The 26565-nt window shown below is 50.0% G+C and overlaps 5 protein-coding genes across 5 annotated transcripts; 2 read left to right on the forward strand and 3 right to left on the reverse strand.

Moving 5' to 3' along the window:
- Positions 1-2789: 2789 nt before the first annotated feature.
- Asppvi_001112 (putative C6 transcription factor) lies at positions 2790-5278 on the reverse strand (the record flags this gene model as incomplete). The annotated part of the gene is made up of 4 exons (XM_043297415.1): positions 2790-3879; positions 3949-4661; positions 4716-4827; positions 4881-5278. The coding sequence occupies 4 exons, from the start codon at positions 5276-5278 to the stop codon at positions 2790-2792; spliced, it is 2313 nt and encodes a 770-aa protein (XP_043153350.1).
- Positions 5279-10554: 5276 nt separating this feature from the next.
- Positions 10555-12941, forward strand: Asppvi_001113 (transcription factor domain-containing protein; the record flags this gene model as incomplete). Its single annotated transcript, XM_043297416.1, has 5 exons — positions 10555-10622; positions 10685-10813; positions 10895-11555; positions 11608-12123; positions 12168-12941. The coding sequence occupies 5 exons, from the start codon at positions 10555-10557 to the stop codon at positions 12939-12941; spliced, it is 2148 nt and encodes a 715-aa protein (XP_043153351.1).
- Positions 12942-13348: 407 nt separating this feature from the next.
- Positions 13349-14714, reverse strand: Asppvi_001114 (putative MFS transporter; the record flags this gene model as incomplete). The annotated part of the gene is made up of 4 exons (XM_043297417.1): positions 13349-13798; positions 13850-14082; positions 14135-14195; positions 14265-14714. 4 exons carry the CDS (start codon positions 14712-14714, stop codon positions 13349-13351), a joined length of 1194 nt encoding a protein of 397 aa, XP_043153352.1.
- A 666-nt stretch (positions 14715-15380) lies between these two features.
- On the reverse strand, positions 15381-17139 carry Asppvi_001115 (glycoside hydrolase family 72 protein; the record flags this gene model as incomplete). The annotated part of the gene is made up of 4 exons (XM_043297418.1): positions 15381-16828; positions 16882-16907; positions 16961-16998; positions 17062-17139. The coding sequence occupies 4 exons, from the start codon at positions 17137-17139 to the stop codon at positions 15381-15383; spliced, it is 1590 nt and encodes a 529-aa protein (XP_043153353.1).
- Positions 17140-20315: 3176 nt separating this feature from the next.
- On the forward strand, positions 20316-22562 carry Asppvi_001116 (hydrogen/calcium exchanger domain-containing protein; the record flags this gene model as incomplete). Its single annotated transcript, XM_043297419.1, has 12 exons — positions 20316-20319; positions 20381-20932; positions 20979-21042; positions 21087-21134; positions 21179-21220; positions 21275-21483; positions 21570-21602; positions 21650-21954; positions 22001-22220; positions 22278-22345; positions 22388-22476; positions 22529-22562. 12 exons carry the CDS (start codon positions 20316-20318, stop codon positions 22560-22562), a joined length of 1668 nt encoding a protein of 555 aa, XP_043153354.1.
- Positions 22563-26565: the final 4003 nt, after the last annotated feature.

Raw genomic sequence — 26565 nt, forward strand, 5'->3', positions numbered from 1 at the left:
AGATAGTAGTTACAGGCGACTATCTAATGTACAAGACTGCCGACCGTCTAACTCTGTACCACTGGTGGTGTTGGGACTCTCAGCCTTGACCAGGACGATCTCAACCATTTCGCTGAGCAATACTGGGACCCGAGCAGTCTTCATCCTCGGCAATCGAAGCCAGTTTTTGGTACTCGGGGCTTGTCCCTCATACAGGAGTAAAAGCCTTTTAAGCGTCGGGGTAATTCTTCAGACTTCAACTGTAATGCCGGGATTGCTACTGGGAAGGCACGGGACCGCGGTGCCCAGCTCAAGGTCAACAAACAATAATTGCAAGTCTGCAAGTGGAGGGCTTTCGCATATGAATAAGGCATCCTTGCATATTACGTGGGATTTCCACCAGTACTCCGTATGATAGCCATATTCTCAAGTCCAGATGCAATTTAGTAAACAAAACCTAATTACCTCTTAAGAGGAGTTGTTGCAGCCCAGACACCGAAAAGGGAAAGGGGGAAAGGACGTGATTACCAAACAGGGAAAGTGCCTCCAACGATAGAGCAGTTAAGGCAATGATTACGAGACAAATACCCGATGCAGCAAAAGACTATCTCATACCGTAAGTTGGTGTAACTATCGATGTATGCAGAAAATAAACAAATCATCATCATAATTAAATAACAAATAGATACCTCCCTAGATGTATGGTAGATCCGGAGATCCCCGGAACAAAAACGACCCCTTCTGCCTCCAATTTTCAAGACTGGGCGCTATTTCTCATTCTGGCCTCCTCTAATTGGATGTATTTGTCAAAGATCCAGGAGAATGTGAAGCAGCCTGTCCGTCGATATACCGTCAGGCAATGTCTTGGAAATTGCTGGACCATCAACGGAGCTCCTGATGCCATTCGCCAGTCATCACTATCAGGCAAACCACTTTGCCTGGATGAGGTCCGGTCGAGTGGTCCATATTTTGGCAACAAGGGCTGAATGACTGGTCAGTGCCTGCAAGATAGTCTTTCAGTGTTTCTCATTACACCTAGTAGTAGACGATTGTACGCCAGGTATCTACCTCGTGACCCAGGGAGAGTCACTCTGAGTCCCTAGAGGCTAGAACATTACCTAGGCAGTCCCCTTAGTCTCACGCAGATATTGCCTCAAAAAAGGTCGTGAGCCTGTACCTACGGAGTAGTTTTCGAACCCTTGGAGCCATGGAGGTAAGCTTGGAAATGAGCTCCAATCAGCATGAGAAGCGCCGCGCCTATGACGACAACTTGCAGCTGGCGTGCGAAAGCACCTTCCTTCTTCTCCCCGTGGCACTCACCGTATAGATACTAGTGTGCGCCGAACTGGACAAATTGATCGTACTCGCCATACAATCTCGAAAGTTAGTCCACGGAGAGGGACTTTTTTCTTTTTTTTTTTTTTTAAACCAAAAATGGGGCCGGCTCGTGTCGGATAGGCCAGTTGGAAAGGAGATTTTATCATACAAAAAGGGTTGTCCACTTACTCTCGACCCATGGAGCTGCTGGTCAATGACAAGTAGCAAATTGGCGGGCGGGCGGCAGTTTTTGGGGACCTGGCTAATAAACTATCGGGCTAGCAGGACCTTACCGCTGCCACGGATCTCTCTCCCAGCAAATGGCAGGAGACGGATCAGTGGGACAGGTCCACTATCAATGTAAGGAATTGGTTGCTTAGGTTGCTCGGCGTCTTACTGCTTTTGATTCTCGTCCCATCTCGCTGGGTCCTCCCAATTAATAGGAAAAGGAAAATGAGAAACAATAATGCGCCAAAGATTTCAAAGGCTGTAATGTGGCTGTATGATGACGTTGTTCCCCAACATGATACGGCATAGACCGCTCCATTACGTGGGTAGGCAAGGGTGAAATCCTTTGGTGCACCAAAGGTTAGTGGGAAGTGTAATTCTGGTACGAATCAAGTCGACATGTCGTTTTCTCAAATGCCTACACCTATCGGAGTGCAGGGGGCTGCGGCAGGCATGACGCGAGCTTAGCGAGACAACAAAGCCCAACTGAAGAAGCAACGAGAAATCCGGAGGTATTGAGAAGAGAAGTGAGGGGGGAAAGAGCTATAATAGTAAACGGCGGGAAAAGAAGTAAGAAATGTCTCCATTCGTCATTGGCAGCGGTTGTTAAAGGATTGTATCCGTAACCTTGCGTTCTAAGCTCAATTTGTTTCGACAATCAGCCACATCATCTTAGTGAAAGTCTCTGCAGCATCAAGCCGTGTGTCACGTTAATAATAAACAATGACCTCACTGAACTGGATAAGGCTTTGGACACGTTCGTTGGGAAGAGCGGAGAGGGAAACTGTGGCCCCATCGGCGGACAAATTCCCCCTTCAGTACTCCGTAGTTGCACTGGCCTTCTAGGCGTTTTAGCGCATACGATAAGCGGAGGCTCCTCGTCATACCATCGAATACCGAAGAGATCGGGAAAGATCGTAATCTATTGAAAGTTGACACCATAGTTCTATAGGAGTAGTGGTACGTATCTTTCGCGAGGCGAGGCTTGGTAAACGCCCGAATCTAAACGGGTCGGTCATTCCGCATGATATTCATTGCACGACCATCCCTGCATTATTCGGGGACTGACAAAGAACGATGTCTATTGCAGAGGCCCGATGCTCCAGGGAATGGATTGTCCCTGTCGAGATAAAGGAAGGCAGGTGGTCTGTGCTCAGATGGATGCCTTTATGCGCAGACGCCTTAACATAACGAATGACTGCAACGAGTCAGCTGCGGCTCACGTGTATAAATGCACACAATGCTGGATCACGATTGCTATATGGTTAATTTCTGTGGTGCTCTGAAAAGGTTCCAAGGTCAAGCTCTGGGGCATGTTGAGAGATGAGATCCCTGCAAACGAGCCACGCTCTTGCAGAAGATGGATCGTTTGTCGACATTTTCGATAACCAGCGAGCCGCTTTGGAAACTTGCTCTAGCAGTTGGTTGTACCTGACGGTGCCCGCTTCTGACAAAAGTAATAGTTGAGTTAGAAGGACGGAGGTTGACTGCATCAGATAGTGCAAAAAACACCACCAGGGAGAGACACGGTAAACCCAGGAAGGATCGGGTATCGTAGGAAGAAGATCGAGCATCTGCCCCGCAAAATCGACACACATGGTCGCCATTGTCTCGCACGCAACTCCGGGTGGCTCTGACCCCGGAGCCTGTCGAGTGAGGCGGCTAAGACAGGGTTGGGCTATAATGATCTTGGTGCTGTAAAAGCGAAGTGCCAAGTTCAACCTCTGCCGCTCGAATACACGGGCGCCTGTCTCGAAGTGAAATGCAGGCGGAAGCCTGGACAGCCAAACGTCTGCCTTGGAATTGAGTGCAGCGACGGCTAGTTCAATGTCACGCCAAGGTTTTCGAGCGACTCCTGGAGCATACAGAGTGTCCACAGCCTCTCGAAGTATCAATCCTAACTCGACATTGTGGAGAAAGTAGAGCGAGATATTCGGTGTTAGTGATTCAATGGCACTGGACGCAACTTGCTCACATTCTCTATTCGCGTTGAACAGGTTGTGGTCAGATATCTCCGGTGTCAATGCCGTGTCCGCCGTTGCCGTTGCCGTTGTCTTGCCCAAAGCTTCCATGAATAGGCCTCGCGCCTCGTGATCAGCAATCAGTTGAACCACTCGATCATCAGAAAAATCTTCCTCTTTGAAAGGTATCGGTGGAGGAGTAGTGCGAAATTCATCGTTACTGCTCGGTGGGCGGCCAGTCATCACACACAGTGAGATATCCAACATGAAAAGGGACCACCAGACTCGATAACGAGTCTCCTTAGATACATGAGCAATTGTATTACTCTCACTCCGAAGGTTCAATCCCATCGTAACAGCGGAACGTAAGGAAATGCCACATATTCTCCAAGACCTAGATATTGTGAGGAGGCTTACGGTCAGGCTTGAACTCGAAATTGACGTCGTAGCACGGAACACTTACCGGTTCACCTGTCCAACAGATAGCAGATAGAATGAAGTCAAACCTTCCACCTGTACCTGCTGAAGGTTTGGATGATCCAGCAGAGCAATGTCGCTCATGCTCAGTCGCCATGCTCGCGAAAAGTATAGGGTTTCATCGTCTGTCACACCCCCGTTGGTCCCCTGCGAATAGCGAAAACATCTTGCGCCGATAGCGAAAACCAGATTGAGTACTGCGAGCCATCTCTTCCCTGGGCGTACGTGAGGACTGGAGTAGAACGACCTGTACTGTCTCAAAAAAACAAGTTTGCCGATAATCGGAAAGGAAGGGTGTACAACTTGGAAATACTCGTCCACGAGCTGATCAGCAACTGTTTGCGAGGGACGTTGCGAGAGATCGATATCATCCAGTACAGTAATATCCGAATCATCAAGGAAAAAGTTCGACGAAGCAACTGACTGACGATCTGAATCATCTTTAGACCCAACAGAGATCTGCTCAAGCAGCCTTTTCAATCTGTAGATCCAGGCAATCTCAGAATGTTCGCCAACGAAGCCCATGGCTTGAATTCTCTCATCACGGTTGAAATCTTCGCTGGTGTAATCTAAAGCTCCCAGCGAGAAGACCGGAGTAGAAGCGGCAGGGCTTGAGACGCGAGCAGCATCAGATAATTTAAGAGCTGGAGATGGCGTTGCAGTTTGTTGACCAGAGAATTGGTCGTTGTCGGGGTTTTGCTGTGATATCGGTCAGTCCCGAAGAAACATGGCAGCGCAATGGGATGTTCTGACTTCGTTCAGGACCTGCTCAACATATTGCGCAGACTGGGGTTCCAGCTTTGGATAAATATCGCGCAATAAAGCCTCGTAGACTTGAACCTGGTTTGTCAGCTCACTGAGCTGCCTATAACCCACTGTCAGAATCTTCTCAGTACAAAGAGAATGATTAAAACGCACTTGGCCATCTTCTCTCGCTTCCGGTCACCATAGGAGCAACGGATCCCCGACTCCTGGCATCTTTGACAGGTCGGGCGATGGCCGCTACACTTGGCTTTCTGCTCACGACAATTTTCGCAGGCCCGGCTGACTCGCCCGCTGCTGGTCCAACTACTGGGGTTTGCTGACCGCGGTATGGCAACCTTTGAGTTCAAAGATCTTTCCCCAGTGCCGACACGGGGGCCTGCGGGGTTCTCGACATAGCTAGGGATAGGTTCATAATTGATCTGAGGCCCAAATTGTGCCTGTGGAAACTGAGATGGTGTCCAGTCACTGTATGCAGGCTCATTCTCCTGGAAATCTGATGAAGATGGGTAGGATCCATAGGAGAAAAAAGGAGGACGATTAGGGTCCGTCATATTCTCAAGGATGAGAAAGCTACCTGAACAGCCCCCCTTCGCCCAACCTTCAATAACAGGCGACGTGGTTTGTGAACACGCGCTAGCCCAGAGCAGGTGTGGAGCTAGGGAATATACTGGCCACGGCAACGGAGAAGAGATCTCAAAGCCGTAATAATAATAATATGTTCGATTCCCAGCAGACGAGAAGGACAGAGCTTTTGGAAACCGGCTGAGACATCCAAGGCTGCTGAAAGATTGATCGTGGTAGGCTGGAGCTCACTGCCGTGGTCCTTTTTGCGCCACAGGGCGGGCGGGAGTCGGCTCGGAACCACCCTCAACCTGCCATTGTACACAACAAGAGTATCCCTAGGCGATTTGACCAAGACGAAAGGCTCCCAGAGATCCAGAACGCAAGAAATAGTAAAAAAAAAAAAATAAGAAGGGGGTCGAAGAACATCCGGGAGGAAATTTTTAAACTCGTTTCCTTCCGTTGCCCTTTTCGGTCACCCTGCTGATCCATGGTTTGCCGCCAATTCGTTCACATTATCTGATGATCTTCATGATCTGGTCAATTATGGATACCGCTCATGTTCCTGATTGATCAATAAAACTCTTGTCATGGAGAAAAGCGATCATCATGACACAGCTTCGTGTTGCATTGAATGCACATGTGCCAAATAGCCCAATGCAGGCTCGCTGGCACATTTTTTCAGGATGGGGTATATCACTGGCCATTCTCCGGAACTGATTACACTTGCAGTTTGATGGTTTATCTCGATATACTCGAACGACTGACGAAGGCCACGAGTGAATCGATGAGTGTAGCGTTACACACTTCGAGTTAGCTGGGGTGCCATACAGACAAACGACTACAGACTCTCTGCAAAAGTTGCATGGCAAGGTGTCACGAGAATCGAACTTGAGTAGAAGTTGGGGAAATTTTCGAGAGAGAACCGCCGAAATTCTCGAGCACAGCGCAAGAAGACGCTGTCTCATCGACTTCTCATCAACTGGGCCTGAAAGCGGAACCTTTCCAGCGCGGTCCTGAATAATATCTCTCAGGGGCTATGAAGCGATTGGTTGCTACTATCGTTCCAGGGAAAAGATGCTGATGTTTACCTGGAGTAAATGACCACAGTTGGTTTGCGAAATTGTTGACTCATTCCAGGCCTTAGCCCATACTGACAACGCGAACCCTAGGACATCATGCCCCTTTAGCCCTCGCGATATTGTCGAAATTCGAATTCCGCTTGACCTCTCCTTCAACACATTTATCGAGAAGTGTTAGATGCAGGACGAGCGATAGGGGAGCTCAAACGTTGGAAATCATGCTTATAAGAGTGCCATTCGTGATGAAGCAAATGAGACGAAAGACAGAGTGGTCACCCTCAACTAATGGAAACGAGATTATGAATCGGACGAGATAGAGTCTGTCGTTTGTCTCTGTCTATCGAAACCGCCCGCAGCAATGCCAATACAAAGTGATATAGATTCGTTTAGTCGAGGGGTGCTTAAATCCGAGTGCGTTTTTGATGCGACCAGCACAATCTTCTGTCTGCCACGATGATCTTGTCACTAAATCAACTGCTTCCCTCTGCGCCAGATGAGGTTCCTTTCGGAAGCTTGCAGGGGCGCCAGAAGATACCGAGATACTGAGTTGCCATCACTATGTAGCTCACAGCGATCAAGCAGGGCCATCTTTCTCGGTGACGGTTATACGTCTCGCTCTAGCGGGAAGCAATCACAGAACTGGTCGGTAGTCTTCTTTTGGTCGTTTCTTCTCTGAAATACTTCTCTTCCAGCCATGAGATTGACGATTATAGCGCACAACCCAGGATAGATGGACGATCGAGAATCGAGGGTCGACCAGATACGCGCGGATGTGAATCCGGGATTGAGGAACGGGCGATATTGCGGAATCGGCGACCACAACAACATGATCCACGATGTGTCGGAATTACAGCCGGCTGAAAAATGGTGTCAACGGATAAGATATGCATGCTGCCCGACAGTGGGTCAATCTACATCGCTCTCCTTTAGCGCTTGCGAGTTTGTGACACGACCGCAGTGGATTGACAAGCGAAAGGCGAATTGACCAGCGAAGTGACTTTATCGAGATGGGTACCCATTATGGGCAGTTTGACGAGGTACGAAAGGCATGATTGGGAGGAACAATGCGACCATGCCCCTTTCCCTTTGGCGGTTGAGCCGCACTCAAGAAGGCATGATTGTCAACAGACTTGCAAGCCCGCTTCAATGAGCAGACTACGGATCAACAATGCCCGTTAGCAAAATGGATTCTCCTGGCCAAATTTGGCCTTCGACTCTTGTCGCTTAAAGTTCAAATTCTCAGACTGGCGCATTCTCGGAGTTGTGCTGACCAGTTCTGTCTTCTAAACTCAGGGACAGCCGTGTGGCATGGGAAATCATCGGTGCTGATCATCGATTTCATCGAATTTCAACCATAACTCGGCTTCAAGTATGATCGTAAGGCTTTCGCAGTCATGACTGGCTGCTGGTGCCACTTCCTCAGCCACAACCCCAGTGGCACGATGAGGGGATCCGCCAGTGATGATCCCTCCGATCAATCATTGCGGAGATTGTCCGTATCCAATGGCAGAATGGCACAAGGGACAAGGGACAAGGGACACTGTAGGAGACGTTTCTAAGCGAAAAAGGAACGCATCAAGAGAACCGATGGTTGACGAGCGACTTTCTGATACGATCATGATGTCAGAGTGGTCGACTAGGCTAATCGATGATGCAGGAAGCAGACCCATGTTCCTGCCAATCCGCATGATGCTGTGAGTTTGGAAAAAGTATGAGAGAAGAAATATTAGGGAAGACCTTTATTTCTATCAGTGGTTGGTGATTCTCTTTCCCGGCCACGTCGTCGACCCAGCGGGAAGAAAGAGAAGGGTGAAGGATCCTGTCTAGCCGTCTCTCCACTCTAATTGGCACTGGAGAAGAAATCCGACCGATGCTAAGATTAACGTGGGCCTGCCCTCTCTACGTTGGCCAACAGAATTTTCCCCAGGCCTATCTTATTATTGTCATTCTCTGGGACGCTTGCGATTTAGGAAGTACCTATCCAAAGAGAAAGAAAGTCTGCATGACAATACTCACTACAAAGTAGTCGTGGCTGATCAGGTGACCTTCAGAAGGAATCTGTGCGCTCTGCTCTCTGCTTCAAAACCATAGGATTCTCCTGTCTGCTCTACTAATCACCTGGCCGTCCTGGTTTTGATTATCCCTCTGGCACCTTCGAAGCCTTGTCCTACTTGCTGTACCAATCAGGCCAGTTTCTCTCGCTCTCTCAACCTGCGTCTCTCAATCTCTCATTTTATTTCTCCCCCATTAAGCATTCGGTGACACAAATTTGAATGTCTTTCGAAAGATATGCTCTTTCCCAGACAGGATAGGTTGGGTGGCTCTCAGCACCCGTTCTCGCTGGATGGTGGTCTAGAAATCGTCGTGCTGACCTCCTCGTCTTGCTCCTCGTCCGGTTGTCAACGGTGTGGCTATAATGAGAAGACGACTGATTGCCTGCTTGAACTTACTAACGTGGTACTCAGCTGACGTCCAGAAGCAAAGAGACGCGTCTATGCAATGCCGTCTAACCCGTCTGTCCCGTCGTCGGGGCCAGTAAGGATTAAAATGACGCGTACTACCAGCCAAAGCTTCCCTGAGAATCTATCTGCTTCCAAGAAATGAAGGCAACCGGTGTAACCCTGACAATGTACCACTAACTGAAGCATCTGAAGACAGAGCACGGGCTGGTCATTTTAGGCATTGGAGTTCGCAATCTCCCGCTTTGAGCCTTTCCGCTGATCCAAGGGCAGTATTCCATATGTTCGTTGGCAACATCCAATGTATCGTAGACCGTGGCATCCCCATTATCCTTCGGCTCGTACATCCACAGGCCCAATCGTCGAAAACATGCACTGCAACCTACCAAGCCGGCCGTTTCGTTCGAAACTGCATCCCAGCCGAAGAATGCTTCGTCAGCCTCGAAAAGATGGACTCGCGACGGTATTGTCCGGGCTCAACATCCATTTTTGCATCACTCAAGTCACGGAGACAAAAGATCTTACAGAACTGTTGGTAGGCATAATATGCTCGGAGAATTCCGCGGAGCTCATTCGGTGCACTTGAAACCCCACAAGAAGAACAGGAAGAGATACGTGTTCAAGCACTGCGACCATCAATAAAGCATACTGGGCAATGAATCCCAATGCGGTTTGAGAAATCTGAATAGTTTTGGAGCAGTCAGGCCTGTTCTCAGTTGCAAGTACCGAATCAACCCGTACAATTCTCCAGACAATGTCTGGCATGGATCCAGTGTCTACTGCCTCACCCAACGGATTTCAGTCGAATCCTTCCCTGTTGTCCCTGGCTTGCACCTGCAACAACTATACCTTCGCACCCTTTCCAATTCCCTGGACCGCACCGTCCATTGCACATCTTTTTTATCTTCCTGCCAGCACAAACGATGCAGCTCTCTCCCTCCTCGGTCGAGATATCTGTCGAACTTAGCGCAATGGGATATCATTTTGAATTTGGGCCTTGTGCGGGATGGCCAGCCTCTGCTGCTCGGAAGGAGGATATCCACGAATGTACAGTGGCTGCTAAAGGCCGACAATGGTGATGCAGAATAACGCGCCCTACGGGACTCCTCATTAGAACCGTTTCAACGCACCTTCTGCCGTGTGACCCACAGGACTTCCAACAAGTCTTGAGGTTCAACATGAGGATAATTGCTATAAGCGTTTTGCCATCGTCAATCCTATACCCAGCCGCTGAAACTCACTGCAAACAGAAGTAAACAGAAGTCCTCGAGGCGGTATCTTGCACCCCTCCGGCATCAAACCTCCTTCAATTCATGCGAAGTGGCGGGCTTCACTCTTAAGTTATACTTCATTTTCTTGCGTGCTTTCCCTTCAAGATGGTTTCAAGGGCCTTATCATCCTGTAACAGTAACTGGATAGATTGTTTTCAGAAGAAACTGCAGCAATATGAGTCAACGCATTCTTTTATATCGCACTTGAAAGTACCTGAAAGTTACCTTCCATATCGTGTGTGTGGTTGGCTGTGTTCTGATTGGTCAGAGGTAGGTCTACTTAGTTCGGCGAGTGCAGCCGAGTTCTTGGCACTTCGGACACACCACCATCGAGCGGCCTCAAGCAGGTTCAGAATCGGCTGAGAGCTTTTGAAGGACGCGCTGTCACATGGTCTGTCAAGCTGTCAAAGAGAATATATTGATTTCGATCCAAGCGATCGAAGTGTCATGACCCATGAACCGGCTGAAGAACACCCACAGCGCGGAGACAGATGAATCCTCCAAGCGGAGGAAGTTCATTGCGTGCGTCACTATCTCTCTTGGCCAAAGTATGGCATCTAACTCTCGTTTGCGATGACCATTAGTTGCCAGCGGTGTCACGCGCATAAGATCAAGTGCTCTGGAGAGCAGCCATGCGCCAAATGCCGCATGGTGGGTTGTGCAGACGAGTGCGCGTATACCCAACGCGATCGCCAGGTCAAAGTGAGCGAAAGGTATGAGAAGGACATGCCTTAATCAATTCTGGTTTCCATGACTCTCGAACGAGCAAGATTTATTGCTAACTATGTGTACAGCTATCTGGAAAGTCTGATTTCGGAGAATCGACGTCTTAAGGAACAGTCCAGCACTTCGGCAAACTCGGCCGAACCGACTCATGATGCCGAAGCAAGTGAATCACGACTCACAGAGCAGCCAGACGAGAGCAATACTAGTGTCCGTAACCCATTGATCGGTGATCGTGCATGGTTTCACCCCTATGATCCATCCGCGCCGCCTATATTCATCGGCGAGGCAGCCTGCACGGCTTTTGCTACTCGTTTCCGTCGTTTTCTGACCGGTAGTAACAAGACCCCTCATATTCCTCGGATGCAGTATGTCAAGGAAGCGAATATCGCAGCGGCCAACGAGGCGTATGTGCAGTGGCCGAGCCTTCAGCAAGCTCGACTTCTGGTGAAGATCGTGCTGCGTCAGATTGGGTGTCTCTATCATATGCTACTGCGTAAATCGACCTTGGAGAAGCTTGAGGAGATATATCGCACGGGTGACTTTGACTGCAAGGTCAACCAGTGCAAATTCTTTGCTCTTTTCGCTTTTGGAGAAGCTTATTCCATCCGCACAGAACCTCTGTCGGGGTCGAGAGTGCCAGGGACTTCGTATTTTGCGCGCGCTCTCAGTTTGGTCCAGGTATTGCCAGAGAGAACAAGCATTACCCATTTGGAGACGCTCTTGTTGTTGGTTTGTTTGTCCCTGGTTCCCCACAGATTGAAGAAGAAAACTGATCATCAAGTCATTGTTCTCGTACTATCTCAATCGACGCCACTCGGCGTACGTGTTGATCGGCAGCGCGATGCGCTTGAGTCTGCAGATTGGGTTGAACCACAACATCCCCGAGTCGCAGCTCATTGATCCTGTCGAACGCCAACATCGAGTACGAATTTGGTGGACGATCTATATTTTTGATCGCATGTGGGGATCAAAGATGGGAATGCCCTCCCAGATCCTTGATGATGATATCCACGTGGACATGCCGTCCAGGATAAGCCCGACGCAGTTGCACGATGAGCAATTCACGGACCCGGACTATCAGACGGCCAATATAGAGCTCGCTCGAATTGTCGGCGAGACTATTGCAAAACTCTACAGCCGACGCAAATACAGCGAGACGTTTCTCCAGCGAGTGCAGAAGCTACTGAAAGCATTGAAGAACTGGGTAGATACACTACCCGACCATTTGCGACTGAACGAAAACGACCCTGAGATGAACACGAAACATATCAGCTCTCTACACCTGGCTTTCAATCAGGTATTTGGCTTGCTCCTCAAACCGAACAATACTGACTTGGACAGTGCGTTATACTTACAACCCGCCCGACCCTGCTCCATCTCCTCATCAAAGTCAGCGAGTCTGAGGCCACCCCCACGAGCAAGGACAATACCATCTCGCAACCCGTCTGGACTCTGGGTGAAGCATGCATACATGCAGCCCGTCACAGTTACTCCCTGATACTCACGCGCTACATCAACGGCTCCGTTCCGGTATTTGGCTATTTTCACGCGCACTACCTCTTCTCGGCTTCTTTAGTGCTTGCAATGTCAAGCTTGCTGCCCATCGGCAGCCGCAACGACCTAGGCGCCTTTGAGACCGGTCTGACAGTGCTGCAATCCATGAGCGAGAACGGCAATCTTGCGGCCTCGGAATTCTACCGGAATCTCGAGCAAGTCCAATACTGCCTCGAACGGTACGGGGACGAACGGCGCAGAAAGGAAACGAGGGTAAACGGAGCCGAAGCTCTCGGGCCAGGAAACATCCCGGCCTCGGCTGCCGGCCCAACGCTACCTCATACAGATGAAACGGATCGATTGCAGGCGGGACCAGGGTCGATTATGAGAGCGGACAATGAGCTTGAGGAGAACACTGGCCCAGGGTACAATGGGTATGGCAATCTAGCGCCTGGGATTTCGATTCACAACGCCGCAGTGGGATTCCCAACAGCAATGACCTTTCTGGAGCCAACAATGCAGGACTTTCTTGCGCAGTCGGATTTCGATTTGGGACTGTTGCATTCGGTGGACACGTTTATGAATGACACAGAGAGCATGTATACGAGTCATGGCCTATAACTGTACACAACGTTGGCAGCGCAACAAGCTATGATATATGGATATATACTCTATCGTCTATCGTTTATCGGTCATCACTCGTCAATCAGCGCAGCGCGGCGCAATCTAAAGCCCACTCTTCCCATCTAAATGAAACTTCTCCTCAGCCCACAGCTGCATAGCTTTTCCCCAGCGCGTGATACAAAACACAATTCCTCCGCCGAGTAGGGAAAAGACCACACCTTCGATCAGTCAGCTCAGCTTGGAATCGCAACCTCGAAGGGAGTGTCACTCACAGATTGTAAAGGTCCAGCCCACCCCGATAACCTTGACCAGGGGAACAACGGCCGCACTGCTCCCGGCCGAACACAAATACTGCAGGATATACTTCCCACTGATAACCTCGGACCGTCTTTCGGGGATCGCCTCTACCACACATCAACATCCGCATCACCTTCACCTTCACCAAGGAAAAACTCACCAGCAGCGTACGTATTTAACCCATTAAACGAGCCCATCAGTCCCACTCCAGCCCAGAACGCCGCAATGACAGGCACAGCCATGCCCCCAGCCCGCGTCTCCAGCGTCCACCCGTAAACCAGCACCGCGATGGGCAGCACCACGCACAGCGTCGCCAGTCCGCTGTTCAGTCTATCCTGTGGGAGACGCAGCCCCCCGCGGCGAGCGATATACAGTTTCACGGTGCGATCGGATAGTCTTCCGCCGACGATACTCCCCAGGAGGAATCCCGCGCCGGGGGCGAGGTAGAAGAGGCCGCTGACGAGGCCGGAGGTGAGGTTGAAGCGGGGGTTGAAGATCTCGCGGGCGGAGGTGAGGAGGGCGTACTGGAAGACGGCGAGCAGGCCACACGTTAGATCCTATTTCTTTTAGTGTCTTCCTTGTCAATTATCTGGCTTGCAGGTACATACGCATAGCAAGACGTTAGGATACAGCCACTGCCGAAAGATTCGGACCGGGTTGAACATGGCGAGGACATCTCGCACAGAGGAAGGACGTCTTTCAACACCTTCGCCCTCTCTCTTCTCGATCCCCGGGACGAACAGCAGCGAAAGCACGAGGCCCAGCCCGGCCATGGCAACCTGCACCCAGAAGATGAGCCGCCACTGGGCAAAGGTTACGATCAAGCCGCCGATACACGGTCCTACCCGTCCCATCAACACCTTCAATCAGAAACGTCAGAGAGATATACCTACCAATCGCCGGCCCCGTCACGGTCCCAACCATGAAGAACCCAACCGCCGTCCCCCTAACCCTCTATCATCCATCAGTACTCCCCTACCCTCTCCTTTCACCCACAGCCTTAAGGAAAAAGGAAAGACATACCGCCTCAAAAATATCCGCCAAAATAGTCTGCCCCTGCACCATAAACGACGTCCCCGTCAACCCGCCCAGCACCCTAAAAGCCGTAAACACCGTACTTCCCCCCGCAACCGCCGTCCCAACCGAACACCCACAAAGTGCCCCAATCGCAATATTATACGCAAGCCTACGCCCCAGGAGCGCAGTCAGCGGCCCCCAAATAAGCGACGAGAAGCCCATGGCCAGCAACACGCCCGCGTTCGTGACATTCAGCAGTTCGGGCGTGGTGCGCAGATCGGCTGCGATCTCGGGCGTCGCGGGGAGGAGCGACGTGCTGGAGAATGTGACGACGAAGGTCATCCAGCTGACGACGAAGAGGATGATGCATTTGCGCCAGAGCGGGAGAGGGAGTGTGTCTTGTCTGTTCTTTTCGGGGTCGAGAGGTGCCGCTGGGCTTGGGCTTGGGCTTGTCATGACTCAGGTGTCTTTTGGTTTGGATCGTGATAACGGACCCATTGGTGAGGATCAATATCAATATCACTCGGATTCTGTTCTAATTCAGCCATTTTATTAGAGGAATACGTGAGATAAATATGTGCACTGACGGATTCTTTTCCGGGAATTGTTCGGCATGCCGAGTGTGAGGCCGAGGATGAGTCTGCAAGATCCACCCTGCTGCGAGTCATACTTCGGCGACTGGCACCGAGACTCGGCCACCAGCGCAACCCTCCTTCTCTGATTGTACCTTCTGGGACACTACGACCTTCCGCTTGCAGTACAAGATTGGCAACAATTATTGAGTGGTTAGTTGTTTATCATTTCTTAACCTCTTTCTTCCAAACATATCTTCGCTACTGGTCAGTCCTTTTGGCGCCTATAATCTCCAAGTTCTTCCTTGGCAGCAGCTTAGTTATATCTACTCTGGCGGGTCCATAACCTACAAGCGCAGAAGTGTATTAACTAAATCATTCATTTAACTAATGTCCAACAGACCGTCAGGTGGTCAGGTATAAAAGCAATAGTTCCTGTCGAAAGGAATGGAAGCACCACACTACTTGCTAAAAAGTATGTACTCAAACAAAAATCTAAAACCACACGAACGACAACCCCCCTGCTGCATCCGTCTCAAATCTGTTTCACCTACAGCACAAGCATACCGACACCGGCAAAGAGAGCGGTGGCAATGTAGGCTCCAAACTGCCAGTTGCCAACCTTGACAGCCATGGGGCTAGCGGCAACACCAGCGGCTCCCTTGGAAGTCGCACTGGCACTGCTGGAGCCGCCAGTGGCACCGGCGGTCACGGAACCAGTGCCAGCAGTTCCGGCCTGGCTGATCAGAGAGGAGCAAGAGCCCGCGGCATCAGCAGCCTTCTGGGTCTGGGCCTTGCCATTAAAGTCACAGGCGGTCGCAGCCTTGTTGTTCTTCTTGTAGTACTGGTTCATAACGAAGGAGAGCTGCTGCTTGGGGCTGCAGACGCTGTAAGCTCCGTAGTCACCGCTGGTCGAGTTGGAGTTGATTCCACCGCAAACACCGGCGGCGCAGAGGTAGTTGAACAGGTCGCCGTAGCTCTTCTCGTCCACAGAATCCTTCACCACGCAGCCCAGAGTCTGGACCATGCAGTCGCACAGCTCACTGTTGGGGGTAGGAGGCAGCTTGTTGGAGGCTTCCCACTTGGTGCCGACCGAAGGGCAGGTAGGTGTGGCAGTGTTGGCGGAGTAGCTTGCGCTGTTCACACCGGTGGCCGTCACCTTCTGCATCTCAGAGGACAGATAGGAGAAGTCATCCTTGGTCTGGACCTTGTTGCCGTTGACCGAAACCAGACCGTAGTCGTTGGCCTCCTGGAAGTACATGTAGACAATACCACCGCTCCAGACGTCGTTCATCTGGGGACCGAACAGAGTGGGAACATCGGTGAACTTGCGAGGCTTGGGGTCAATGCAGCCGTACTCAGAGAAGAAAGCAGGGACAGGGTAGTTGGCAAATTCCTCAGTACGGTCCTTGTAGCCAGACTTCTCGAAGGAAGAATCACCGCACCACTCGTAGATGTTGTAGCCGAACATGTCGATAGAGCTCGCCTTATCACCGCAGACAAGGTAGTCGGCCAAGTCGGCACGGATACTGGCGTCGTCATCGGTGGCGTATCCGACAGCCAGGGAGGAGCGGTAGTTCTTGGTCTTGATGTACGACTTCATGTCACGCACGGCAGCCTTCACGTAGGCAATCGAGTTGGTGTTGTTGTTGTCATTGGCGACCTCGTTACCCGCGAAAAAGCCAATAACATTGGTGTAGTTGGCAAAGGCGTCAATGACGCTGGTGTAGCGCTTGTACAGGTCGGTGTTCCAGGCGGGGTCCGCGCGGTTGATGGACTCGGATGGCGCAGACAGGTCGGTAATCAGGTAGATGCCGGCATCGTCCAGGAGCTTCATACATTCGTCATGGTTCTGGGAGGGATCGACAGCATAGGTACGGATGACGTTGGTGCGCAGCTGCTTCAGGTAGGGAATGTCACGCTTGCAGTTGTCCACGTTGGCCAGAGGATCGGTGTAGTCGGAGTTCTGGGAAGCTGTGCCGTTGGCCTGGTACTCCTCTACTCGGTATTAGTTTCGGGACCGATTGGATGGGAGATATCTCAGGACATACGTTGGTAGGCAACACCGCGAATGAAGCTAAACCCGGTCAGTCACAGAACAATGACGCAGGAAGTGGCAGGTAAACTTACAATTCTGTTCCGTTGTTGGAGTAGAAGAACTTGTTGCCCTATATCAAGTACATATGAGTTAGTGTCCAATGCGATCGTCCAGTTAACAGGCCTTTCAGTACCTTAGCCTCGATGGCGGGCAGTGTTGCGAGGGCGCTGCCCACGAGGGAAGCTCCGGCGGCGGCGTAAACAAACTTCATGTTGTATGTGATTTAAGCGAGTGCAAACTCAATCGTAGATGAAAGATGATGTCGATGATCTGCGAAGAGTGGGTTGATCGTCTTGGTCCGCAAACCCAGTTGATATCAAACCCACAGGGCCTTAGGATGAAAATGACAGAATATGGACAACGAGTGACTGACGGCAGTTATACAATAAGCCGTTGGATGGTTGGAGTCCCAAGAGGGAAAATAGAATACAAGGAGGGAAAGAAAGGATGTCGAGAAGATGAAGGAGGAGAGGAAGAAGAAAGCACGGGGATGACAGAAGAAGAAGATGGGAAAGGAGAAGCTGGAGCAGGCACCACGGCAAGCACTCGGGAGGACTAGAGTATGTATGGCAGCCCCTGTAACACTAATATTACCCAGTAACTAGCTGATTATAAATAGTATACTCCACTATCAATCATCCAATTGATTCTATTTAACAATGAGACATCCAGTGAGCATTGTGGACTGATGATTGGGCGTTGACTGACTCGAGTCCATCTTCTTACTGCTGTTGATGGAGACTATGGTCGCAATTGTCTCACTTGAGGGTATCCAATGTGCGAAATCTGGTGTATCGCCAAGCATCTTGTGTATGTAAATAATGATCATTGCGTTGAGAACAATCAAACAATCATGGGAGGGAGGCAAATGATACGTCCAGGGACAAAGGATTGACATTCTCAGTGATATAACTGCGGGGCCTTTGAAACTTAGTGCCAGGGTCCGGGGTGCTCATTCGTCGTTGAGATGGGGCCTGTATTGTAAGAATGGAATTACGGAGACCCTGTATGCTTACCTTTGCCCAGTTGTCTGAGGAATAGGGGCATCAATGTTGCTTCGCTCCCTCAAGTTCCGGCTTGTCAGGCTTGTTTGGCTTGTCCTGAATCTTGAGCTCCTAGGACCGCCAATTTCGATTATGTGAGAATCGTGGGTCATTGATGAGTTCAAGTCGAAGACCTGCAAGTTGGCTTACTACCACCGCAAGAATGGAATAAGACTAAGGTACTTTCCGAGAGCTGATTCAAACAGCATATTATGCGAGTCCTCTTTTCTGAGCCGTATTTCTATCCTTCCATGTTAACAAACTACCAACGATACAGACCCCCTGGGCAGTACAATGTCTTACCAAGGACCGGCGACCAGGGTTTCAGGGTCTGGAACTGCCCTGAATCCCACAGTAATAAAATTTTTCAGTCCGCTGTACTATTAGTCATCTGAGCATAGTAATCATAACACTGTAGATTTATGCAAATAAGCCATGTCCTTGAGAGTCTTATGCACTGACAACAAACTCCCATTTGCAATGAATGTCTCAGCTTTTCTGTTCAGTCTCAAATTTGCATGATGCACTAAGCAACAATTGTGCTGCGTTGCTAGAACCAGATTATCCCAGAGTCGTACCGCTGCAAAATATATTCCTAAGTGGCTACTCGGCAACGACTTCGTTCATCTGTAGAGTGAGAATCGAGGATATATTTACATAAACTACAAGGCAGCTGTGTTAAAAATGGCTATGCCTACATGCAGAACAGCTCACAATCTCACCACATCATGGCGCAAGGGTCGGACACTGATGACTTGAATTCAGCACTGTCTTGATCAGCAGACCGTGACACGATGCAAKAGTTACTGACGTGTTCTTGCTGCACGACAACTTGCGTATCATTGTGCAATCTGTTGTAAAGTCAAAATCAAATCCAAGAGGCGGACATGGAACTTTATGCATGATGGTGCTATCAGGTTCTTGCCCGCAGTTGAAAGTCAAGAGCTGAGCATCGAGAAAGTTGAGGCGCAGAGTGAATTGAATACTAAGGTAGAATGTGGCTGATGTTGTTCTGTGGCTGGCGACGTGGCTTGGTTTCTGGACATGCTGAGTAACGACTCAATCTATCTCAGACCCACAGATGGTACTGCAATCAACATGCTTCCATGAAACTCAGACTTCTGATCTCTAGGTAGTTTAAGAGACTGTCTTCATATAGAGTGATCAGATTGATCATTAATCTGATAGGCCAATGCTTCTGCCTTTTGCGAAAGACGCAGCATTTGAAACGGCTCTCTCAAAGTGCGCATGCGCCAGGGGTATCTACTGGCTTTCCCAGAATTGAGAGCCAGCCCTAATCGGTTAGGACATGATTAGGATCTACTAAGGAGCCACTATTACGACCTGGTGCTAGTTGTGAATAACTAACTTTACTGATCTTGTGCCTCGTAAATCAGAATCAGAGCGCCAATAAATAGGAGGGCCTCATCATCTTTGATAACATTTAACTAATACCATCGTAAACAACCTCTACAAATCATTTAAAGACTGCTGTACCTTTCTACTCTTTGCAAATGTAGAGAGATCTTTCATCTGATAAGGGGTACTGAATTGCCCTAGTCTCGTTGCAGGCTTGCAGCAGCCACATACTCAATAATGATGGTTTACGAATCTCCATCTCCGCGCGTCCAGGATACGCTATCCAGAGGATCTAAACGCACGCTTATTGTGGCTGTGTATCACATTCACCAATAGCAATGTTCTCTCCATAACGACGATATTTGGATCTGTCGACTGAATGAAAATCGCCAAGCAAAGGACAGTTCTGCCAAGTATTCTTCGCGCTTTGACAGACAATGACCATGTTATCCCTTTTTTCACTTTGCTTTGCCTGTGTACACCCTCACTCCTTTCAGATTGAAACTCTGGGTACTGTGTTGCTCGCTGGTTGAACGAGCCTGCAAGAACCCTGTCACTCTTTTTACTCAATCGTTCGATTGACCGCATTCTTTCCTTTCCAATCTGCTGCCGCGACCCATTTATTAGACAGCTATTCTTGTCCAAAGCTTGTCCCTTCCGAGCCCTCTTGTCATAGTCTTGTCGGCCACTGGGGCTGAGCGCTGAGGTACGCGCCACATTTCGTCAACTGTGATCTCTAGCCACGAGTGGTCCACGTCAATATACTAATTAATGTATGTCATTGCAAGATCCTTGACTTGTTTTTAAGCCGATGAAAGGACAACCCTGGTAGAATTGTCTTTGTCTGCCGTTGGGCACTGCTGTTTCCCCCCTGCCGTTTCACATCTTGCTTCCTGCTCTTCTTGAACCTCATCTTAATACCCTGACTACTGCAGTATCATTATCAATCTTCCAGGGATTACCTGCCTTCTAGAACAAGAACATCATGCGTAAGTCTGACCCTAATGTGTTGTGCCAAGCGCGTCTCGACTGATGCGTCTCGGCGCCCAGACATCTACCGCCGTCAAGCCAGGAATCTGGCCTGGTACGACCAGGAAGGCGAGCCATCCGTTTATAATCCCTTTAAAAAGTTCAAAGCACGGCCGCGACGGTCCAATTCCTATCAGATGGAGAGCGGACTCACTTCCGTCCGCACGGCGGGGGAGGTGCGCATGTCGGAGGAACGACGGCGGCGGAGGGACATGACCGACGGCCTGGCCGGTCCAGAGCACGCAGACACCTTTCCGCCAGAGTCGTCAGGAACGGACGGTCTTCATCGAACAGAAAGTGGAGAGAAATCGGCCGAGCCATCGATGCGCAGCCATGACCCCATCAACGTCACCAACCAAGAGGGACAGGATGAGATCCCGGAAGGAAAACCTCGGAAGAGGAAGACCCTTTTGAGCGGCTATGGAAGTCGGTCTGAGGATGGGGAAGCCGTATCTTCGGTGGAGGAGGCGAAGGATGAACCTGACAAGCAAAAGTTCACCGCCGTTGGCCAGCTCAAGGCGACTATTTTCAACTCTTGGATGAACGTCCTCTTGATCGCTGCGCCAGTTGGAAGTGAGTTGGGATATGACGAGTCTGAGTTCCTCACTAACAATCTCAGTTGCACTGAATTACGTCAACGTTGATCCGGTGGCCGTCTTCGTGGTCAACTTCGTTGCTATTATGTATGTATCCCTATACCACGTCTGGACTCGACTGACATATCCAGACCCCTTGCGGCCATGTTGAGTTATGCCACGGAAGAAATCGCCTTGCGGTATGTATAGTTCCTGTTGTAGAGGACCAAGCTAACGTGTCCAGTACTGGTGAAACGATTGGTGGTCTGTTGAATGCATCATTCGGGTAGGTGCTCGCATCGCTGGAAACACCAGACACCAGCAGACTGACAATATATAGTAATGCGGTCGAGTTGATCGTCGCCATCATCGCCTTGGTCGATAAGCAGGTTGTCATTGTTCAAACGTCACTTATAGGCAGTATGCTTTCGAATCTGCTGCTGGTTATGGGCATGTGTTTCTTTTTCGGTGGCGTCAATCGTCTCGAGCAACACTTCAACCCGGTTGTCGCGCAAACAGCGGCTAGTCTTTTGGCACTGGCGGTGGCTAGTCTGATTATTCCCACCGCGTTCMACGCGTGGTCCGGCGGTGCGTCAATCCGGCCGAAGATTAAGGACGTTTACTGATTTTTGCAGCCGGAACTGTGGGAATTGCCCCGTTGTCGCGAGGTAAGATTGCTGGCCATGCGCGGAGGATCGTCGCTGACAAATCGCAGGCACCAGTATCATCTTGCTCTTCGTCTACGGATGCTACCTCTTCTTCCAGCTCAAGTCGCACACCGAGATCTACAACAGACCCAGCCCCAAGGTCGAGAAGCGACGCCAAAAGGTGTCCGGTGGTGACGCCAGCCGGGGCCTTGCCCAGATCGGCAAGATGACGGCCACCATGGGTGGTCAGAACGCGCAGCAGATGCAACTGCACGAGGAGGACGACGAGGAACAGCCTCAGCTCAGCATCTGGGTTGCCGTCCTGACACTGACCATCTCCACGACCTTTGTCGCATTGTGCGCTGAATTTATGGTAAGTTCGATAACCACGTGGTGTCAGGGCATGACTGACTGTCCAGGTTGGTTCCATTGACGCTCTTACGGAACGAGGCCACATCTCGGAGACATTCGTCGGGCTGATCCTGCTCCCTATCGTCGGTAATGCGGCCGAGCACGCCACGGCGGTGACGGTGGCATGCAAGGACAAGATGGACCTGGCGATTGGAGTGGCTGTGGGATCAAGCATGCAGATTGCTCTGCTGGTTCTGCCGTTGGTTATTGTGATTGGATGGATTATGGGTATGCTCTCATTTCTTGTCTTGTGACTTCTTCTCTGACCGTGACTGACTGGCAAAGGACTCGAGAATATGACCTTGTATTTCGATGCATTCCAAGTGATCCTGCTTTTCGTCTCTGTGTTGCTGGTATGTTTGATCCCCTGTTTTATGATGACGCTAATTCCGTAGGTGAACTATCTCATTGCCGATGGCAAATCGCACTGGCTCGAGGGTGTGCTGTTGATGATGATGTATTTGATCATCGCCGTGGCTGCTTGGTATATATCTCCATTATCTGCATTGGAAGTACTTGGCTGACAATATCTACAGGTTCTATCCTAACAAGACCGAAACAGCTGCTTAAAATTATACGTTATACGGACTTCACTCATTCACATACGTTGGGAAGATACCCTTTTCATGTATTTGGAGGCTATGTTCCAGATTTTAGTTATGTTCAATCAAAGTCGCCAATAATTAGTACCAGAGAACCTCATGGGTATATATAGGCAATCACCAACTGTCATAGTTCATCCACAAACCCGAAGCACACAGATAACAATTAACCATCGACACAGAGAACTACAAGAACTCGAACGCATACCCCCAGCATATTAACTAGAACCAAACCAATACAGCGATAGCAATCGAATACACATCTAGCTCAGCCGAGCTCAAATCTAGTAGTATGACAGTGTAAACGACGGGTAAACACCAAGACCACACAGCCACCAGGCGCCAGGTACCTGACCAGGCACTTCGACCGCCGAGACCGCCGAGACCGCCATGTCTTGGCTTCATCTATCCATTATCTACTTCCCAAAACTCCGTATCAACGTGGCAAATAGTCTAGTGACTGACAGTCTCCGTACTATTAACCGTCTACCCCAGACTCTACTCCGTCGTACTCTCATAATAGTAGCAGTACCCGGACAAATACAACGGTCTATCTCCCCCGAACCGCCAGGCCCCCCATTGGCCCAGCTGAACCGGTCCACGAGACGTGGCGTAGCGCAGCGAATCAGACGACGGGGTCTATTGCATCGTGGCTACCTACTTGCACGCTTAATCTCGGGGAAATCGGAAACGGACATGGACATGGACAGAAGGGATTCAGATTGTGGCTGTGGTTGATGCCACGCCGCAAAGTACAAAGTATGGAAGTAGGGACTACTAGGATCCTATTGCTTAGGACTAGGATTGCGATGGAGACTCGGCTCTCGCGTAGAGGGTTGACTATGTAACCATACCAGGGGTAATCTGAGAAGTAAAGTAGGTAAGAGTTGCGATTTGCGAGTTAGGTGTTAGGTACGTCAAACTAAGGTACCCTGTATACAGAGGCGAATTCATTGGCCAACAAGCCGAGCAGGTGACACCTACCCTACGGATGAGGATGAGGTTGGTTGTCGGGAGGCTGTCTCTCGCAGCCTCAGCTCTCGCAGTTGCGCGCTGTTTTGCCGAATTGAAAATACCCCGTTGGTTCAACCTTAATGTACTGTTTATGGCTGTGATTAATTTTTCCTCCATTCATAGGTACAATAGCCGTTAGACAATAAGAAGAATAGAATAGCCGGCTGTGGGATCGGGCATTCTCCGATGATTCGCCGGGTATTTCCTATCGTAGCTGGTAGGCAGAATAGAGGTAGGCAAGGTACCTAGGGTAATAATCCTAGTAGGCTATTTCCATGGCTCGCTTGCAACTGTAGTAGCATGTGCTTTCAGTATATCACAAGTCCTAGGTACATACGAAATCATAAGGTAGGGATTAATGTGAACAGATTGCGGGGTTCATCGGTTCGCTTGTGCCTCGGGTGAGAAGGACATGGGGGAGCAGAGAGCCAATCATGGACATCGGCTACGCCCGAAGAGCGGCCACGGGATGAGCGTGTTCAAAAGTATGCCCGGTTAAAATCTGTGGACTTACTGTAAGCGTAGGGCGTAGGCTCCAGGAGTTGCCGCCCGGGTGCGGAGGAGCCCCCCCGACTGTCGGTCGGAGGGTATGATCCTGCGGATGTTCGTAAGCAGCCAGTTCAGAAGGGGAGGATTATTAAAGACCACTGCGTCAATTGATGGACGCACAATCCAGAAATTGAGGTAGTATCCAGCTGTAACCTTTAATAACCATTAATCTCGTGACTGGTCAACCGTACCTACTTTACGAGTCCTCTAGCTTTATGATTGACTGACTGTGGACTACTCTCCCCGCGGGGAAGGCCCAAATGCAGGGGCCCAACTCAGGGCCCAGATTTTTGTTAGTCATGAAAAAGAACCCGTCACACGGTTGACGAGTCGGACAACTTTCCACGTCCCAGGAAGTCTCCAACCCATCCCGACGAGACGAAAATGAAGCCATCCTGAGGTAACGGACAGGCTGAGGATACCCGAGGTTCTGCGGACGGAGGTAATGTGATTGTGGCCACTTCACTTGCCGTTTCCCCTCATTTTGCCTTTGTTCGCGGTTCGCCTTCCTTGTGATATACTGAAAGTAAAAAAAAAAAAAAGAAAAGAAAATTCAAGTCGGACAGTGTGACCATAATCCAGTGGTTCCTCGGAAGTAACCCCGTGTTGAATTCTCCGTAGGCGTCATCCACACCACCCACAGGGCCACAATTACACTGCAGACAGTAGTCGCAGCCATCTCAGAGACAAGAGACCGATCGGCACGGGATGGACTGGGCATTGGGCAGACTTCTATTCCATATTACCAGAAAGAGAGCCTGAAAGAAATGATAGGTGAAGGCAGCTAAAATAGGATAAATCGTCCGCTTAGCTTGATCTACTGAATAGATCTATCATCATAGCCCAGCAGCCACATGGAAAGACACTGGAGAAATAGAATTAACCATTTTACCGTGTAACCGTGCTTAGCCAGTCGTACGGAACATGACCGGATGGTGGATGGAGCGGACGGTTGGCCTGTTAGGTAATATTACTCCATGCTGTTCCACCACACTGCTGGTAGCCGGCTTCTTCGGTCCGTCCTGGGTGTCCCGATATGTTCATTTGACATGGGATACGGAGGGAAAAATGTGAGACGGGAGATGTGAGTAGGAAAGGAGGCAGCATAGACGTTACCTTTAAATACGTTAGAACATGTAGGATATTGAAGCATATTTTATTCTTGATCATCAAGGCTCCTGTCGGTCGGAGAGGCGAACTAATGCCCCCCGCGAAAAGAGGCGACTGGGCCTGTTCGCCGTCCCGATGGCTGGACTAGCCCGTATTGACGGTACGCCTCAAATCAGCCTGTATTTCTTCACCATAGCTATGAATGAACAAAAGGAAATATATAACTGTTGTACTATTATTGTAGCAAGCTACTGTCTATTTGAATAAAAAGATCAAAAACGTATACTGCGTACTGTTGAGGCTACGATGCAGTGCAGGAGTCTCGGAACTCGGGAAAGTAACAAGCTGGGGCGCTGCTGTCTCCGGATTAACACCGCCCGCTTAAACCGCCAGACTAAGACCAGCGTCGGGCCTCCGCAATTTGCTGAAATGCGGATGTTGTAACTGGCAAGTAGCAGTGGTGTAGCTTTTTGATACTGCGGGAACTATCCGGGGACTGGTCGCTTTTTTCGCTTTTCTTTTCTTTCTTTTTTCCTTCTGTGGGTGTCGGAGGTCAGCGAAACGACACACATTCATCATTTGAATCGTTTCCCTCCATCATCTCTTCTTCCTTCCCTCTTTTCTCTTCTCTCTCCCTCTCTTCTTCTCCCCCGGCTCTACCCACGGGGTATTATTATCCTCTGACGTTCCTATACTCGCCGTGTCGTCCTGACAAACTCCTCCAATCCCGTCTCTACCCGATTTCTTTCCTTTGTTTCCTTTTCACGTCGCGTTTCCGGTCCGGTGCCCCGATTTCTGTCTGGCATTCTTGCTCCCCCACACTCCGCTTATTCCGTCCGTCGCCCATGTTGAATGGTCCTTACTCGCCTTCCTTGCTTCCAGCTTCGCTTCCTTGCCTGTCGCACTCGACACCTCTCCCACCTTGACTCGTCTACCATAATTCAACTCCTCCCTATCCTGGTCGCACGTCACTTCACTACGCCTAGTTGATCTATCGACTGGTTTTTGTCTTATTATTCGCCTTCTACCCACAGTGCTGTGCACCGGAAATTAGGTCCAAGGTAAGTTACAGTCGCCAGTTGACCATTTGGAAATCCAGATCCATGGCTAAGTTCATGCGATTCTTAGTCGATTATCGCCTTATTTCGACTTCATCCTCAGCCGAACTTTGGGCCACTTCGAAATCCGCGCGAGAGACCGGGGACTTAACGCGAAGGCACAAACGCGGAAGAACCCCCCGGCTGACAGCAGACGGTGTCTGCCACGCCTTTTTCCTACATCACTCGTCCTTTACATTC

The sequence above is a fragment of the Aspergillus pseudoviridinutans genome, assembly GCF_018340605.1.
Source record: "Aspergillus pseudoviridinutans IFM 55266 DNA, scaffold_1, whole genome shotgun sequence".
Classification (NCBI taxonomy): domain Eukaryota; kingdom Fungi; phylum Ascomycota; class Eurotiomycetes; order Eurotiales; family Aspergillaceae; genus Aspergillus; species Aspergillus pseudoviridinutans.